Source organism: Urocampus carinirostris, chromosome 6, assembly GCF_059441175.1.
Source record: "Urocampus carinirostris isolate Australia breed hairy pipefish chromosome 6, RoL_Ucar_1.0, whole genome shotgun sequence".
In the NCBI taxonomy this organism is placed as follows: Eukaryota; Metazoa; Chordata; class Actinopteri; order Syngnathiformes; family Syngnathidae; genus Urocampus; species Urocampus carinirostris.
Genome location: NC_142354.1, coordinates 15,918,357 through 15,937,687, shown reverse-complemented (window position 1 = coordinate 15,937,687; position 19,331 = coordinate 15,918,357). Strand labels below are relative to the sequence as shown.

The 19,331-nt window shown below is 39.1% G+C and overlaps 1 protein-coding gene across 1 annotated transcript in view; it reads left to right on the top strand.

Annotated features, from left to right (window-relative positions):
• foxj3 (forkhead box J3) overlaps positions 1-19,331 on the top strand; it is a 165,743-nt gene that overhangs the window by 113,738 nt on the left and 32,674 nt on the right. The window contains exons 4-5 of the mRNA XM_088338043.1: positions 3,644-3,727; positions 9,473-9,574. Coding sequence (XP_088194169.1) covers positions 3,644-3,727; positions 9,473-9,574 — 186 coding nt within the window. The remainder of the gene's footprint in view (positions 1-3,643; positions 3,728-9,472; positions 9,575-19,331) is intronic.

Here is a 19,331-nt window from a genome sequence, read left to right as displayed (position 1 = left end):
TAAAAACAAATTAAAAAATCAGCACAGCCTTTAGGTGAAAAATATCTGTTTCCCCCCCCTTTTTTAGTAAGTGTATATTGCCTTGCTCTGCGGTTGGAGGAGGAAAAAAATAATTGAAATGCAAACGATAAATAATGCAGGCTGTGGCTGTAGAATGTCGTCCTTAAAAATTCCCACCCCACCAACTTCCAGTCAGTCTATGTGACTCTCTCCTTGATCAGCTATTCTGAAATCGGTCGGAGTGGCCGATATTTTCTGGCACTGCAGCTGCATTGGCAACTGTGGCGTGCTTACCTGAAACCGAAGAAGGGAGATCCAAGGACGAGCTTAATGGTAACTTCTTTCCAGTACGGTTACAGTTAATTGACTTTGTTGACAAAAATCGATGAAATAGTCAACAATGAAATTCATTGTCGAATACTGTCGCCAGACATGTTTTTCCAACAGTGTTTGGCATCCCTTAAGTCTGAGAGTCGCACATACGCAATATTCACAGACGTCTCTGTCTGGAGCAGTAACAAACACATAAATGGCGGCGTCAACATCAACCACGCGTACAGAAACTCCTTACGTTTTGGAGCATTTTAGCCCAAATACAGCTAATAAAAAGACTACTTGTAAAATTTGCAAAACAGACCTGGCGTATCATAGCAGTAAATTGGTGATGCACCAACATTTAAAGAGCAGGCCGGACTTTTGAACGAAAGTCGGACTGGCCTCGGTAAAACTCGCGTAACGTACAATACGGTTTTGATGACATAAATTGTATTGCAAAAATAGAGTTTAATTATTATGCCAGACTGCCTATCAAACGAATTTGAAATGAAATGCATGCAGTCCCAAGAACACCTCAGGGGATAAAAAAAATGTTTCCATGATTTTCATTTATTTATTTTTTGCATGTCCCTAAAAAATGGACAAAGGTTTATTTATCGATTTATGTCTCAACTGACCGGGCACAGTGCGTAATTGGTTTTAGATTATTAATTTTTACTTTATTCAATTTTTGTACCTATTTTCTCCTTTTCAATCATGTTGCAACAAACATCACATCACAAAATGAACAAATCACCCAAAAAAAGGGGGGATGATAGGTTGAAGCTAAAAGCCTCTAAGTGACCCGTCTCTAAAACAACTTTGGATCCTTCTGCTAGCGATCCTATAAAAACATTACATTGTTTGTATCACAATATATAGAGTATTCTACAATTTCTAAATCTTTGTTGTTGTTGCTTATATTTATTTTTTTCCACATCATTCTCCCTATTTTCTAAAAACAGTATAATGTGTAAAAATAGGACAATTTGGCATTTTCTCGTGATTTTTAAAAGGACAATTCTTAAAGCAATAGCACTAAGGAGTAAAAAAAAACAATGTAGTGTGAGAAGTGTCGGTAGTAGATTGAATCGGTAGTATTTTCAACAAAAGATATGGTTTTTATTGTACCCATTTTTCTTATGTTTATGATCATATGTCACATAATCAAGTTCATGCTAAATTTAAGAGAAGTAGTCATTATTTGATTATTCTAGTAATCGTTTCCATAGTCAGTAACTAGTCAAATATTGAAATAGTCTTTATTTTTAGTTCTTAAACAGCCCAAACACAGTACTGTATATCAAAATCTAATCTTGAATTTGATAGTAATGACATTTTTTTTACCATGCTGATGGACATTCTGCAGGGGTCTCCAACGTGTTGCCCAAGGGCACCAGGGTGTCTCCTAGGAACAGCTCTGCCCACGGACCTGTTCTGAAAGTATCTCACCAGTGCTGGGTTATTGTGGCTTTCTGGTCAAATGTTTTTTATTTTAGTGTTTGAATGAGTTTATCTAACCCAGTGCTTCTCAATTATTTACGCACCCCTTCGGAAGAAGATATTCTCTCACATAATATTTGTGGGGTTAAAACAACGATGGCTTGATGTTAGTGGTAACATGTCACCACTATGCCAAAGCTACGCCTCTCTGCCTATTTTCGTTGAAAAAAACTCTATCAGCATGGTTGGGTTGCAATGTCTCTAAGTGACAGCTTAATTTATTTGCTGTTGACATTTTTAACATAGCAAGCACTCCTGGTCTGTGCTTGTCTCCCTCCGTGGTCGCAGTGAAGTGAAGCGCTACCTACGCTTCGGCAAACTTCCTCGTCTTAGCTTTCGGAAGGAGTATTTTGTTTGTCTCTTTACCCCGTCTCTCTGGGGTCACTTGAGCATCTGCTACACTTTGTGTCTACACTTTATACTCAATGCTTACATTCTGTGCTTAATGCACTGCGTGGTGCCTAAATGTAAATAAAACACTCACTGCTGTGCCATATTGTAGTGGAGGTGCAATTGTACTTTAGTCTGGGAAAGTAAAAAAAAAAAGTTCTGCAATGTCAAATGCACCCACACCCCCCCTTGATGGAGCCATGTCCCCCTCCGGGGGGGCCTGCTCCACTATATCAGAACCACGGATTTGAGCCTCTTTCCAATAAATAACCTAGTAACACTGTAGTAACAAAAGTGCATGATGAGTTGTAATTTTAGAAATGCATATCAAACTCGTGGCACTAATTAATAAGAAAAAGTATCTCTCTGCCTGAAAGAAGTTGAAGATGCCTGGCATAGTTTGTTTGGCAAGTTCCTGTATTGATAAATCAAAGCATGCTGAATGCACCATTTCACGTGGCCCATATGACTCCGCTATCCCTGAATGTGCCATCAGATATTTAACTCATTAAGAACAGCCGACTTGGATTATATTTATGACTGAGTTCTACATCAACGTCAGTAAAGCCTTAGAAATATGCATGTTGTATATTTACATAAACCTGAATTTCAATTTAATTCTGTTTGACAGCTCCGTGGGCTGACTGCAAACAAGTCTTTTTGGGTTCTTTTGTGTTACGTTTCTGTATTGGAGAACTGTAAAAGAAATCCCCAAATTTTGAGCTGTCCGTTTTGTTATTGTTTGTACTCGTTTGGGCATTCATTACTCCCATAAGTTTGTAGATATTAGTTGTAAATAATAATTAGACAATATCCAACACTGCTTTTCGGAAACACGTTTACTTGAGCTGTAAAATGGATTTTGTGTGTATTTTAATTATATTTTACTCTTAAAGGGATAGTGTGTGTTATTTAGCACCTCCTATAAACTTAAAATACTTGTAGGTCGAGAAATTAGAATTTCTTTCACGTAACATGATGCTCGCCTACGGAAAGCGGACATTTGTTCACCTTTTCTGCCTCTTCTCTTTACCCTTTTTTCTTTTCTCTTATCATTTTCTCTATTTTTCTTTTCACCTTCATTCTTTCCTTCATTTTTCTTGCTTTTTCATACTTTATTATTCCCCCCTTTCTTTCTTTTATTTCTCGTACTCTTTTTTTTCTGACCGAAAACTGGGCAAACTAATTTGAAAGAAATTGGTGCAGTTTGGTCACTTTGAGTCTATGTAGTTTGTATTCTTGCTTGTTCTTTGTAGCAACAATACATATTTAGCAATATAGCCTGTTGTTGGAAAAAAGTTCTCTATAATCAGTCTCAAGAAGCAGGATTTTAAGTTATCAGCATCGATAGGAAAAAATTGTGTGTCCCTAGTTTATTTATTTATTTATTTATTCATTTATTTTAATGAGCTAACAATATTCTTATTCCCCACAGGGCTCTTACTGGGCTATTGACACCAACCCAAAGGAGGACGCTTTGCCAACACGGCCCAAGAAGAGGCCGCGGTCAGGTGAACGGGTAAGTAATGCAGGGGGATCTTGGTTATTACCACAGTCATTGTGTACTTCAACGTAGGGTATTGTTCACAACATTTATTCAACCAGGCCACATATTACAATTAAAAAAATCTCAAATTAAAGAGCCAAACACTTATGTGACTACACTGATTTCCAAGTGTTATATCATCTGCGACACGTGTTTATCCACCTTTTCTGTTCAGATAGCCTTTGTATCAATGGTTACAGTTACAGTAGAATTTTTGTTGTCTCCTCCCGTCTACTTATAGTGTTACCTTTTCATACGAGCTTCATTCGTTCCAGGATTTTCCCGATATAAAACAATTTAAAGCTATTTGGTCCGTTTTTGTCCTTCCAAAACCATCCAAGTGAACCCTGAATAGCTATAAAATGCATCTTCCTGATGATTAAAACAAATAGCATTACACAAAAATATAGGAGTAAGATAAATATGATAGTGACTAAATAAAATGCCAATTTATTATGAACAGAGGTTCATGTGTGGTGTGGCAAAAGGGGTGAGGGGTACGGAGATACCTGTACGTTTTCCCCGTTTTTGATACTTCTTTTGATCATTTCAAATCTTCTACACTGTATAACAATTTTATACAGGAGCATTATAAAATCAAAAATAAAACACTGATATCTTCCTTGGCCACAATCTACATCGTCTCTGTCAATGTCATCATAGATTGCTAATATTGTCTCGGTATTCTACATAGTCTGTCTGGCTGTGAGTAAATGGTAAGTTTGTTTGGTTTATTATCGCTTGAAAGGGCATTTGCATACGATAATACAGGGACCTCAGATTCGACGGAGACTGTTCATAAGTAAGCACTTACTGTATACTTAAGATTATAGTTACTGTATTTTAAAATGAACGTACACACAAAAACATTGTCACAACACAATTAGTTATCTATTTTTGCCTGTGCTAGTTTGTATTCTCTAAATGGAACCAGCTGATGGTGAACGGTCTTTAGTGGTAGCCTCTGGGACTGCTCATAACCTGGATTTTCCTTCGCATAGCGAGCAAGATTTTTGTTTCGAATAAAACTCTTATATCAGCAAAACTACAAACTAAATTATCCTGTGATTATATAGCAAGTATTGCGTTTTTTGGGTCACCCATTTTCCTTTTTCACTTTACTCCAAACTCTTTATTATTCACACTATGTCGACTTTATATTACGCTGCCACAGTAACCTGTCATGAAGTGGGCTCCTTATTAATAAATGGTGCCCCAGGTAGCCATTACACAAATTAGTCTGCGCCTCCTCTCTTTTTTTATTTATTTTTATTTTTTATTTTTTATGAACATCAATTAATGCAGAGCACTACTCTGAGCTTTTGGCCTTTTAATTATGGATGGTCCGGCGTCACACACGGGTTTTTAAGGAGGCTGCTCACATTTGAACTGGCCTCAGGGCGTAAGCGCTGCAACGTCCATAGATAGGTTCACATACGATGTGGCTGACCGCAGGCCAAGGTTCATTTAAGGCACACATTCTTGGCAGCTTTGTACACATGCATTGTCCCTTCCATATCACACATTATCCAAGTGTGTTAAAATAAGTCTCTGTTTAAATAAATGTATATTTTTGTCTTTGCTAAATGCTTTACCAAATCATGTATTTTGCATGTTTGCGCTCTATTCTAAAAAGACTTACCTCCCAAGTTTTGTCATTTTTTTGCATGAATTAAATGTTTCTGAAGAAGAACGTGCTAAATGGAAAATGATTCTGAAACAAACAAAAATGGAGAAACAGATGCTGCCCTACTTACTAACAAGATACGTTGCAGACAGTCATTCATAAGTTGAATTGGTTTATAAGTTGCTTCAGTGCAATATTTTGTATGTTGAATTGGTTCGTAAGTAGCTTCAGTGCTATATTTTGTATGTTTAAGGTTTGTATAAGTATGTTTAAGGCTTGCATAAGTAACCTGTATTGTTTTTGACTAAAATATAAACTTTTCATTAAAAAATATGCTCTATAACAATAAATACAATTTAGTTCAACTTACTTTTGAGGTAGAGTGTACACAAAAAAAAAGCGATCCAAGCATTTTCTCATCCACGTCAAGCTTTCTTATTCCACTTTCATTTCAAAATAAACGGCTCGCCTCTTCTTCACACTTTACACCACCCATATTGAATGGATGCACAAGATATTAAATAAATTAAATAAAAATGTCAAAGTTCTGGAGATACAGTGTAGAATGTTTCAACACAAACAAAGAAGAGGAAGCGGATTCCTTCTTCTGGTTGGATGCTGGGTGACCTCTCACAACGCCACCACACGCCAGTAGCGGCAGAACAAAGCACAACAGTAATGTCCTGTACTCTGAAAAAACTTCATATCTACCGTTTTTCATAAGTCGAATGGTCATAAGTAGGGGACAGTCTGTACATATTTTTGAAATACAATCTGCGATGTCAGAGTCTGCATGCTGCAAATTGACAAAAAAGAAAAGGAAAAAAGCTTTCTTGTATAAAGATGAACCTTGTTTCCAATCTCTGATAGAACACGATGCCGGAAAACGATAATATCCTGCGATTTTGACAAAGTATTTAAAAAGGGTTGTTGTTTTTCCATCTGTTAGCAAGTAATAATTTTCCTGCTATTAAGTGCCAGCAAGTTCAGGGTGTGCCGCATTACTTGCCCTCAGACAAAAGCTCTCTGACAGATGCATAAACATGTACATTCTACATATTTCTTCTAAATGTACCCTGAATTGTATAACCATACAATGTAAAAAAAGACATGTCATTATTGTATATGTCTCTCCCGTAAACATGGCATTAGACATATTTTATGTCTCATTTTTGCTTACAAATGCATGTCAATGTTATATCTATAACTTAAATGTGAAAACATTATAGACTGTATCTAACAATGAGAATGTTTTTATGGATGAATAGACATTTTATTTATTATAATTCTTGGTTCTTATTTTTGTCATATTAGTGTTTGACCATGCTTTGCGCTTTTTGAATTTTCTTTTTAAATTATGTTGCTGTCGTGTGCTCGTATGTAGCCATGGCACAAAATAAATTAACGCGTGTCTGTTCTGTTGCGCCTTCCCTCCCCCTTCAAACAAGGAATTCCATTAGGAGTCTCAGACAGCACGAGCGAGAGTTGGGGAAATCTCATTTAGCGTTTATTATGAATTAAAAATGGTATTGTTGGATGCCAATCCTCTTAGCGTAAGCACTTTTTCAGACGGAGACGGGTGCGGCGAAGTTATCTTTTACCATGGCACACACGGGCACGTGTGGCGCTTTTCATGACGCAGACGACCAGGCATGCTTCGAAAACAGGGATGAATGCAGTCTGTTGTCCTCGCCCAAACCAGATTTGGCCTTAAAAATAAAGGTTCAATCTTCAGTGTGAACAAAGGCCAGAAAACTTCAGCAGTCTTGTGTTTAATACCATATTTTTCAGACTATAGGGCACAATCAAAACTCCAAATTGACCAGAAATTTGAACGTCCGCCTTATAATCCGGTGCATCATTTGCCCAAAAATTGAAAATGAACTACCATGTTTGTAGAAATGTTGATCATTATTGCTGACCACACGTGCATAACAATGATGCCATGGGGTATCGAACCGGATAGATATGGTAAAGGGCACCAAAACCTAACTATACCATGCCACTAGGGACATGGATGGAATCAAACCCTGATTGCGGCGGGTAGAGCACCAGATCCTTTGGTAAAGGCCCACTAGGGATACAGACAACACATAAAGGCATCATCTCTACCAGATATGTTAGAGAAATGAGAAAATAGTGATTAAAAATCGGTACAATTTGGTTTTACTTGTTCTCAGCTCAAACTAAGCATTCTGGGTGACAAGCAGCCATGCATATATATATATAAAATCTTGTGACCTTTGTTTTGTTGTCGCTTAATGTTGTTGCACTTTTCATTGCACTGTTGTTCCGATGCACTATTTTTCATTCACTACATTTGCACTATTGTTGTTACATAGGTCAGTCTCTAAACACTAATTTCTAAATATTTTTTCTGCCTTTATCCCGATACTCTTCATCTTTTTCTTTTTCCCCTTTAATTCCTTTATTACATGTTTACCCTGGAGCGCCGTGTTTAATCTCGTTGCATACAATCCGTCACAACGTTCATATAAAGAACATAAACACCAATTAATTCAATTTAATGTCTGACAATATTCTCGCAGCCTGACCCAATAGTAATAACAACAATGTGGTACTGTGACTAAAAATAGTAAGATGATGAGATAAAACCTAATGACTTTTTATGTATCGTCTGTATCCCTAGAGGTCTAATGCAAGGGTTGGGGACATATGGCTCGTGAGCGAGATATTGCTCTTTTAGTAAGTACACGTACATGAGGCCCGAGATTAAACTGTTGGTCATACAAATTATTTTGATAGTTTTCCAAATTTGATATGTTGTCGAGTTTGGAGTTTGCATAACCTAAATAACGCCAGTGAATTGAAGGGTTCAGTCCAGTATAAAAAAGGCACAGTTCCAAATACAATTTACAGCAGGCATGTCCATAGTTTGGCCCAGGGGCCAGTTACAAATTTTTACTGGCCCCTCTGTCATAAAATATATATTGTGCCTGCCAGTAAGTTTGTCCGCAGTATTAGATAAATTTGAACAAAAACAATTAAAATCCCAATTTCACCAGATGATGGCAGTAGCCCTTTGGCCACCATGGCTATTTTAGAAAAATACACTGCTAAACGAAACTCGCTAACTGGAAACGAATGGTGTGAAAAGGTGAAGCAATTGGAAGCCGTTTTAACTGCACAGCAGCGCTTTTTCACAGACCCTGCGAGTCAAATGAAAATGCTACAAAGGCAGGCTACGAGGTCGGGATACTGAATGCCAAGCACTGCAAATCTCAAAGCTCAATAAATCTATATTATTTGTGAGACTATTTATTATGAAATCCCAGAGAGCTAACTTCTCTGTAACCCAGCGCCGTCTGCTTTGTAGGTGAATACAGCAATATCCTTGTTTGCAGTATTTTTTGACATTTTGTCAAAAGAACTCTGCTTGCACCTTGTTTCGAAACCATTATGGAAAAAAAATTGTCAAAATGTGCCTCAATGATCTGGTATACAGTATTTGTTGGTATGGGACACAGGCTCTGGCATTATTCTCGTTTCATACATTTTTATCAAATCATTGAACGTCACCACGTTGGGGGGGGCTCCGCCCTGGTTTATTCCTGGACGCTGGCTATTTCAGCTGAAAATGAAAATCTCCATTCTGATCCCTGTATTATAGCCCTCTGGCTCAGAAAGGTTCCCGACCTATGGTCTAGTTGATAGGATTCGGGGCACTCCAATCCGCGAACTGGATTCGATTCACGTTGCATACAATGTTACATAATTGTATGCAATTGTGACCAGTGATGTGTTTCGACTGATCGATGTGGAAATGCGGCACTTTTTAAATTTTGGGCAACCCTAACCCTTATAGTAGTTTTTTTCTATGTGCCTCATGGAATAGTGTGCCTTACATATGAAAAAATATAACAAAAGTCTATTTGGGGGGGTTTTGCCTTTTAACCGTATGCGCCTTAAAGAGCAGATAATACATTAACTAAAATGTGCAGTCCTTATTTAGTGACAGGAAACCAACAAATGCCAGAAAACCTTAACCTGCTTGTGTTTAATAATTGGATTATGTTGGAATTTATATCTTCTCTCTGCCTCCGCATCCCTCGTCCACCCTCCCCCTGCAGGCTTCTACACCATACAGCCTGGAGTCGGACTCTTTGGGGATGGAGTGTATGATCTCTGGAAGTGCCTCTCCAACGCTGGCAATCAACACTGTGACTAACAAGGTACTACAGGCGGCCCTCCAGCCTCTAGCTCCCCCGATACGCACCTGGCTACGCGGGTGCACCCTGACCCCGCCCACTTTGCCAGCCACCTACTGCACAATTTCCCTACACAGAGAGAAGCACTCGACACACACACACACACTCCCTCACATGCCTAAAGCTTATCCGCAACCCACATCAAAATACGCAAGGTGTGGACGGCAGCACCTGATTCCTGCACAACAACTAGCTCCTGCTGTTTTGAGCTCAGCAATACGATGCCCACATGTGTGCTTTGCAACATGAAACCGGGCCATCCGATATACTTTGCACTACACACACACACACACACACACACACACACACACACACGCCATTTCACATTACACTCTCAATACCCTGATCAGAAAAACAAAGACAAGTTTGCACATTAATATCATCCTGTCCAGCTCTGATTCGCCACATTTAAATGGATTTGGGATTCCACAATTTTACTACTTTAAAAACGCATGTATTTACAACAGTGGCTCTTAACATGGGCTTGACATAACCCTAAGGTTTCATTGGAGCCTCTGGCGCGTAAGCCAAGACACCCCTTCATCATGTCCATGCACAATGACATGCCCTGCTTGGCCATCACGAGCTGCAGATGATCACTGAGTGGAATTTAGCCCACTCATGAGGGATCCATCATGTGAACGTCATCGTAGTACGTCAAGCAATTACCTTCTTATTTCAATCCATACCATGTCGGGCAAAAAAGAAAGATGTCGGGTGAATATGTATGATATGGATTATCTTGCACTGTGTAACATAATGGGATGGGAGTCTGCATCTTATCTGTGTGATTTGATATGCCAAGATGAGGAACTAAAGCCTTGCACCGGCAAAATTAAAAGAAAACTTGAAGAAACTGTGTTGAGATGGGGAATATAGAAGCACAATCCTTGCTGAATTCAAGGTGAATAAAGAAAAATTGAATTAGATTTCCTCTCTGCCTGCTAATGGATTCGTACCCATTAACAAACCGATCCTCACAGCGTCCTATAACAGGATCGCAAAGCAGAGCAAGCCACATAGCATTTGTGAAACACTTGTAAAGCCAGCTACGTAAAAAATGCCAAATCTGATACTCAGACCAGCGGCTGAAATTCCTATTTCAAATGACCCCCGTAGCAACAGAATAGATGACATGAGTAATGCCATCTTGGCTCAAGTACTCTCATATCTGAGATAAAAACTATAGGTCTTGTCTTTGGAATAAAAATAGAATTTCTTTAATTCACTAAAATGGGTTCAGTGAATGGTTCGGTAGCTTCAACAGGGTTAAGAACCACTGAATAAGAATATCACTGGTCCTGCTGAATACTTGGATTAGTCTTATGAATTTGATTTTGCATTATTTAACGGCAACTTGCAGCTCAGGAGGTAGGGCACTCGTCTTAGGATCAAGAGATCGCAGGTTGGATTCCCGGCTCCTCCGTGTTATATGTCGAAGTGTCCTAGGGCAAGACACTGAATCCCTAATGCCCCCAATAAGCAGGTCGGCGCCTTGCATGGCTGCATGGCCGCTATTGGTGTGTGAGTGTGTGTGAATGGGTAAGTGTGAAGCACATTGTAAAGCGCTTTGGGAGGTCATCATTGACTTGAAAAGCGCTATATAAATGCAGACCACTTACCATTTACCATTTAATGCAATTAATTGAATGGTCTTTATTGTCATTATACTACAGTACAACGAAATTGGAGAGTGTTTCCTTCAGTGTAAGAAAGCAATGAAGATAGCTGCACACTGGCATTGGGAACTTCAGTTTGAGCCACGTTTCTGTGATTAAAATACAAGAGTCATGAATGTAGTGGTTTCCAATGAATTGTAGCTCCGGGTCATGTGTTTAATGGGTAATGGAAATGGCGTTGATGAGCTACAGTCTTAGCAGGGTGGATTGCTCAAGTTGTTATGTAGCGGTAGGACGGACCTGCAGCCCAGCTATTGTTTTCTCTCCAGACGCCGCCTCAGTCACTTCCCAGACCCAATAACAAAGCCCCATGTTGTGAGCTCTTTGCTCTTTGGGGTTTCCCCAGAGTCCGATTGAATTGATTAATTTATGTCAATGAAACAAGTCGCTAAAATGCTATCTGTTGCTGTGCTTTGCAGTTTGTTTTGGATGGACACATGGAGTTGTGTTTCCGCCTGGCTGTTTCACTGACTGCATACACCAGCCTAATATAATCGCGCATACACAGTCACGCCCACCCAACACACACACAGTCCTCCTTAACCTGCACCCGTGACAGCATTTGATGTGTGTCGTCTTCTCCAGAAGAACACAATTCGCGATGAAGATTTGCAAAGTATTGAAACCACGATGCAGCTATATACTGTAATGGTTTAGACAAAGCGCTTTTTTGGTTTGTACTTGGGGTTGTTGACCACTAATTTTTCAAGACTAATTTTGAATTTCTAATCATTTTTAATATACTCCTCACTAGCATCTATAATTCTAATTGTTTCCTATTATACTTCTTCCTAGACCTATTGCACTTCATACAAGTGCCAAATTGTTAAAGATACAGGCCTTTGTCCGAATTGATTTTTCCTTCAGGCTCACTGCCTTTGCGGAAGCATATATGTTCTGGAACTGAACAAAAAGTGGGCATTGGTTTTAGGGAAGTTGTAAATTCATAATTGCGCAAGATTGGCAGCACCAGATGGGACAGTTTTATTAATTTTTTGTTTTCGCTTAAAGTTGAAATTTCAGCGCAAACCTACTTCTTTATTGTATGTATAGTAGAAAGCTTAGGACTACTGGCAGATCCGGAAGTAATGCTGTGGGAATAGTGAGCTGTTAGTCGCGCGTATGCCATTCACTCTGAAAATGAAATAGGCTTTTTAACCTTAAGCTCTCATCCTCTGGGCCCAGTGGGGGTAGCTCTCAGGAGTACTTTTAAAAAGCCTACAAGAGTCACTTATTCATTTTCAAGCAAGTATTACCAAAAAAAAGAAAAGAAGAGAGTTGTACAAGCATGCAATTCTCTGTGTGCAAGTGTGTGTAGGACAGGGGCCTCTTAAGCTCCTGAGTTGTGCAGTGAAGGGCACGGTGTCAGTGTGTGCTGTAACTTGTGCACACATGCACCCAGAGTATGTTCGTGAGGGTTTCCACTTGTTTTGACAAGCACCACATGCAATCATACATGCATATTTTTTGAGCAATCTCTCCTCTCTTTACGCCCTCATGACAGTTGGGAGCCATCTATCCATCACACAACTACACTGCAGAAAAACTCAACCGGGTTTAAATAGCTCGAATCAAATAAATACATTACATTATAGATGCTGAATTTTTACAATACAATTCATTCACCAGTCACTGTGTAGTATCTGTTAATGATCTTGCAACATCCATTGCAGCCGGGTCATCCTGGAAGGGTGATCACCTTATGAGCGGCCTGGCCCCTTCTAAAGGAATCTTTATTTTCCTCACTATGTGGTTTTTGAGTTTTTCCTTGACGTCATGTAAGTGTCAGAAGACGATATTTTGTTTTGGTGGTCTGTGCAGCCCTTTAAGACTTTTTGTGATTAAGGGCTACACAAGAAAAAACATGGCATGACCTGAGCCACATCTGCAAAGGTTTGAATTGGTAGAACTAAAAATCATGCTATACAAAAAGAAAAAATATCTGTTATTGTCTTTGTTCCCAAATACTGTGACCGTGTCTGCTGGATTCCCAAAATCCAAATTTATTTGAACAATTCTACTTCTCACTGTCCGCTCTTTGTACTTCAAGAAGTGCTAGCCGCTTGTTATTTTGCAAGCTAACCAGCTAAGGCCCTGCAATGAGCAATGCAATCACAATTTCTGTGAAACAAAGCAATTCCATTTTTCATTGAGCTCCTTTTTGTTAATGACCGAAATGTCAAGAAAAAAAGAGTGAAATAGTGAAGGACTGAAAATAAGCTCCACATTTTAGTTGGTATGAACTGAATTCACTTTGCAGGTTTTTAAGTTTTAATACTTATAATTTCTCTGATACCTCTTTGACTTACGTTTCAATGTTTTCAAGCCCAGTATTAGCTCGTAGCAAGTGGAAATGAGCAACTAAGCACTTATTTTGTGGATTCTTTTCTTTTATTTTCCTTTCGACAAAGGTCGTATGAAACATGGTCATTTGCTGTGCCAAAAGCTGGTTTCTCACCGTCACGGCACTGTGAACACACGCAGGCAAGCCACGCCTCTTTGGGCACGTTGTGCCTTGCCACAGGAATTCCCTGTCTGTTTTTCTCTTTCTCTCTTTCTATTCCAGTCGCTGTCCCTCATTCCCCCCTTTGCACACAGACCAATTGCAGACGCAGAAGGCACCAAAGAGAATCTCTATTATTTCCGAGGGCCATCGGGCATTCCACTCCCTCTTTTTATTGTGTCTCTCTTTTGTCTCTGTCTCTCTCTCTCGTGCAATCTCCCTCTTGGTCTCTCACTTGCTCTGTTCTTTCTATCCCATAGACTTACTGTGTTCCTCTTTACTGAAGTGGTTGTCAACACTGGCACAATTGCGATGCTGTGGCACAGACGTGTGATGACCAAAGCTTGGAAGCCGTTTTGCTTCTCCTGTTTTCCTCTTTGTGCCATCTTCTCATGCAGGGGACACCTACAGTAGTTCAGCTTTGATTTGTCAAAGTTTAATTTGCTGAATCGTGATTTTTTTTTTTTTTTTTTTCGAAACACAAAAAAAATCGTAGATAAAGTTTTGTAAAGGTTCCTCCTTGTGTGTGATGTTTAAAGCTGATTTCCACTTTCTATTTGGCTCTTTTCCTTGGCCTCGCATCGGTTTGAAGGAGGAGACTACCTCATGATAGTCATTGATGTTCATATTTTCTGTGCTTGTCATCGATTGGATTTTGGATTTTGAGAAAATGTATCGTGAAGGATCCTATATGTATGTCATGTTTAAAATTGATTTCCACATTTTATTCAACTATTTCCCCTTTTTTCTCACTGGTTGGAGTTGGTACTGCAAGATGTGGTTTGAAGGAAGAGACGACCTCATAATGGACGTTTGTGCACCATGCTATCATTGTTGTCCGCATTTTCCGCTCTTCACATCAAAGTCAGTAGGGATCTGATTATGGATTTTTAGAAAATGTTTTATTGTGAAAGAAAGATCCTCTTTGTATGTTATGTTTAAAGCAAATTTCCACAATATATTCTGCTCTTTCCCCCCTGCTTCTCACTGGTTTGAGTTGTTACTGCAACATGTGGTTTGAAGGAGGAGACTCTCTCACGATGGTCGTTTGTGCACTGTGCTGTCATTGTCATTCTCCCTTCTTTTTTTCCCGTGCAGAAATGTGCACACCACATGTATGCGAGTCCATGTTGCACTCCCGGGGGATCTTGCTACAACCACAGATTGGCAAAGTTTTGAAATAATCACACTTTTTAAGTGCGAGTGGCGTAAAAATAGATTGCGGCGGGCAACTTTTATGACTCCGTTCCGCATAACATTTATGTTGCTGTGGCACCCTGTTTTTGATTAGCATGGCGAGGCTGATTTTCATTGAGTTCCCCTTCACGCTAATGAACACTGGATCCGAGCCCACACTGAGCGCAGGGAGGCTACAGTCCCCTAATGAGCGCCTCTGTCTATCCTCCTTTCCCTTTGTTCCTTGAACCTTGTTGGATTTAGTGTCTAAGCTTCATCTGTCTTTTTTTCATCATGATTTCGCTATCCATCATCACACATAATAAAAGTGTATAATGATGAGGCCGCCCTGCTTTTTAACCAGTATGGTGGTCAGACGACCAATCTGTTGCTTTTTCCTTGTGGCATCGGTGGCTTGACATAAAGACAAGAGAGGCTTTAGTGTACCACTGGGCCGTGCTGCTCACCTCCAGGCTATGGCCTCTGCTGCATCATTGTGGCCAACACACAGGACTCGCTCTGTTTTGCTGGCTGATGAGCAGAAGCCACCACACTGCTCTCAGTCACGGGTGGACATGCATGCAACTCGCACACGCACACTCACCAATCCAAAGCAGCAACGTCAGTGCATTACTACCATTCCTTTTCCATAGCAGTTTAAAAAAAAAAAAAAGTACTTTTTGCTCCGGGTGACACATTCTGTGATTAAGGGCATCACAAATGAATGTGACTTGAATTGACTTTACTTTCGACCTTTGAAGTACAGTGGAACCTCGGTTTTCGAACGCCTCTCATTTCGAACAAATGAGATCTCGATCAAAAATTTCGAGAAATTCTTGCTTTGCTTTTCGTTCAAAAAATCGGAGTTCGAACGCCGGTACGCTAGGGGCGATGCTGAGCGGCGTACGGGTGTAGATTGCCCCCACCCCTCGTGAAGAACTGTTGTCACGCGAGCTCGCATTTCTTTTTGCTTTCGTTTTGAATATCGGTGAACGGAGTGTTTTAACCCCTAATTATGCCTCGGAAGAAGTTCGGTGCAAGCAGCAAAGCTGCTACAGGTGAAAAAAGAAGAGTAGTGCGTACAACTATTGCATTTAAGAAAGAAATAATAGCAAAATATGAAGAAGGTGTGCGAGTTTCCGATCTTGCTATACATACAGTATGGCTTCTGCTGAGCACCACAAAGGTAAGAAATCCTATTCATAATTATTTTCTTTATCCTTTAACCACTCACCACTTGTTGTGCTAAATGACGTGTAAACAACCTGATTTTTTTTTTTTTTACACATTCATGTTAGCGTAATCTTTCGTACGGAAGATTACGCTAACGCGCACGTACGATTAGCCTGGGTTAGCTTCATGTTTACATTCTTGGTAAACAATCAGGGTGTTGGAACGGATTAAAATGATTTTACATTACTTTTAATGGGAAAAACGATTTTCCGTGATCGACCAAATCTGTTTTCGAACAGGGTTCTGGAACGGATTATGGTCGAGAACCGAGGTTTCACTGTAAATGGAATATCAGTTTATCCATTGGACTTGCTCTCGTGAATTTTACAGTGAGGGGTTTTTTCATCCCTTCATCCATTATCCTCAAAATTAACGCCTTTTATCGTAATTAAAATTTGTATTTTGTTTTGAAATGCCAAAATACAATTTTTATTATTTGTTGAATGAACATCATTAGCAACTTTGTTGTCATGTTATTGCAGATTGACTCAGATCTCAGGTAAACCCTTTATTAATTGTATTTTCCACGCAGTAAGGCGCACCCAATTATAAGGCGCACCTGCAAAATGTAATTTTTTGTCATATATTTTTCATACATAAGGCGCAATGGCCTATAAGATACAAGACATTGAGTTTACAGTAAGAGCTAGTATGTTTGTGTATAACCGTTAGGCTCTTTATACACTTGCGCCATATGATGACGCGATGATAAAGCATTCGAAGAATATCGCTGAGTAAAATTGCTAAACATTGTTTTTAAACCTCTCGTTATAATATGTACATGTAATGAAATTTTTGTTAAAAGAGTTTCTTTTTTCTGTTTCTGTTTTTTGCATCATTAGTGATGCACAGGTGAAGAACTGGAGAGACTATTTAACCTATTAGAATGCAATATGCAAATCAGTGTTTCTGACACAGGACCATAAGTAGAAATAGTATAATAATGAGATAAGCTATAATGCCTTTTCATATGTCATCTTTACCACTGGAGGCCTAGTAGTATTGTGATGGCGCCCTCACAGCCACGATCCAGGTTCAAACCCGCTTGCATACAATGCATTGCAATGAATATTCCAGTAACACTCAAATATAAATGTATACCTTAAAACCTCACAAAGTAACGCACACCTAAAAATACTGTATGCATTTCCTATCTTATCCACCATTTTCAGCATTGTATAAAGGGAACGTTCCAATCTTTGAGTCAAATTGGGGGTTGTAGTACAGAAATTGAAGTATTCAGAAATAAAAAATAAAACCTTGACCTCTAGCTGGTTATTTATTTTACATTTTGTTTGGTTAACATCCTATTGATAAGGTGTGACAAGTCTTAAAAAGGGTTGAGTGAAGGTTCATAATTGCTCGATGGAAGTGCAAATTCAATTTGAAGTGAAATTAAAAATACACATTTTTACAAAACTACTAAATGGAGGTGCAAATCCCCTCTGGAATCAGATAACAAAAATACATGTCAAATTTAGAACATCACTTTATTGATTTATTACTCAGTGATGAATTTACCTTTTACGGCAGATGGTTGCGGAAATATATCACAAAAGAGAGAGGACATTGTAATTATCTGGTTGTTTTTTGGGGGGGGGTTATAAACCAGGCGAACAGTAGCCCCTAACAATAAGGCTTTAAATATTCACTCATCTCATTCCTAAACTTTTAGCGAAAGTATGAATGCAAAATACAATTATTTAGAGGCATTTTGCGGTTTTTAATTTGAAAGGAATAAAAACAAATGTAAGTTCCGTTCACTCCACAGTCCTCAGAGGTCCATTCAATGCAATAAAGTGGCTATGGCATTATCACTAAGATCCTAAGGTACAATATACCACTATATGTTATATTATGTTGAACTGAACAAAACAACTATAGACAACTTTAACGTTTTTACATTAAATAAAAGGAGGAAAAGTTAATTCCAACGACTGTGATTGGGTGAATTCAAAGATGTCAAAACGCCCGAGTCCAAGTTTGATTCCTTTTTTGGAACCTGATTAAGATTGTCGTGCTGAAGTGCTTTGGCTGGTTCCTGCAGCTCTCATCGAAAGGTCAGCGTCAGTGGCGACTCCAAAAATTCTTGCTTGACTGTCTCTAACAGATTTGCGGTCGGTGAGCAGATGCGGCAGACATCACCACCAGTGTGACCTTTACTGATGTTAATGTCTCAGTTGTCTCAAGACCGCATCCTACTAGGAGTACTTAAACACACACAAACGCTCACGCAAGAATGTAAATGTCCTGTGCCATCATGAAATTGTTTTCAACTTGGAGTACCATGGCAAAATTCAAACCCTTCATCATCAAATTAACCAATCCATACATGTTACTAAGAAAGGGAATTCCATTGCTATATACAATGCCTAAATAAAGTATTGGCCCTCCAAGAACTTTTTGTCATATCGTCACATTTCAGGCTTCAGACTTAAACCCAAAACACTGAAAATATTGTTTGAGAAACAAAAACATTTAAGGCACAATAGTGAAGTGGAATCAATTTTTTTTTTACATTTTATTTTATATTACAACAAAAAAACTGATCTAGGGGTTGCAAACATATTGTATCCCTTGTTCTCTCAGCTCAGCCAACTGACTTCAGAAGTTCTTTGATAACTTCTGAATGATCCAATGTCGACCTAAATGACTAATAATGACAAAGTGTCATTTAGTCTTATTTTGATTTCACTTGCTCTGTAATGTGCTCTGTGAACGCAGACGTAAACAACATTATAAGGACCAAAGAACACACCCTGCAGGTCTGGAATAAAGTTGTGGAAAAGTTCAAAGAACAAAGCAAGACAAAATTTTGCAACAATTAAAAATGAGCCCTAGCACTGTGCAAAAAAAAGCATATAACCACTGCAAACCTACCATGACCTGGCCCTCCCTGTAAATATTTGGCCCAAACAAGGAAAAAATAATCGGAGGCCCACATTGGATGACTTGCAGACATACACAACTGATCTGTGCATAAGCCAACTATTAGTCGTACTCTGCATAAATCTACCCTTTATGGAAGAGTGGACAGAAGACAGCTCTTTATAATAGAATACCATAAAAAGGCTCGCTTGCCGTCAGCAAGAAACCACACGGAAGACACAAATAACATGTGAAAAAAGGT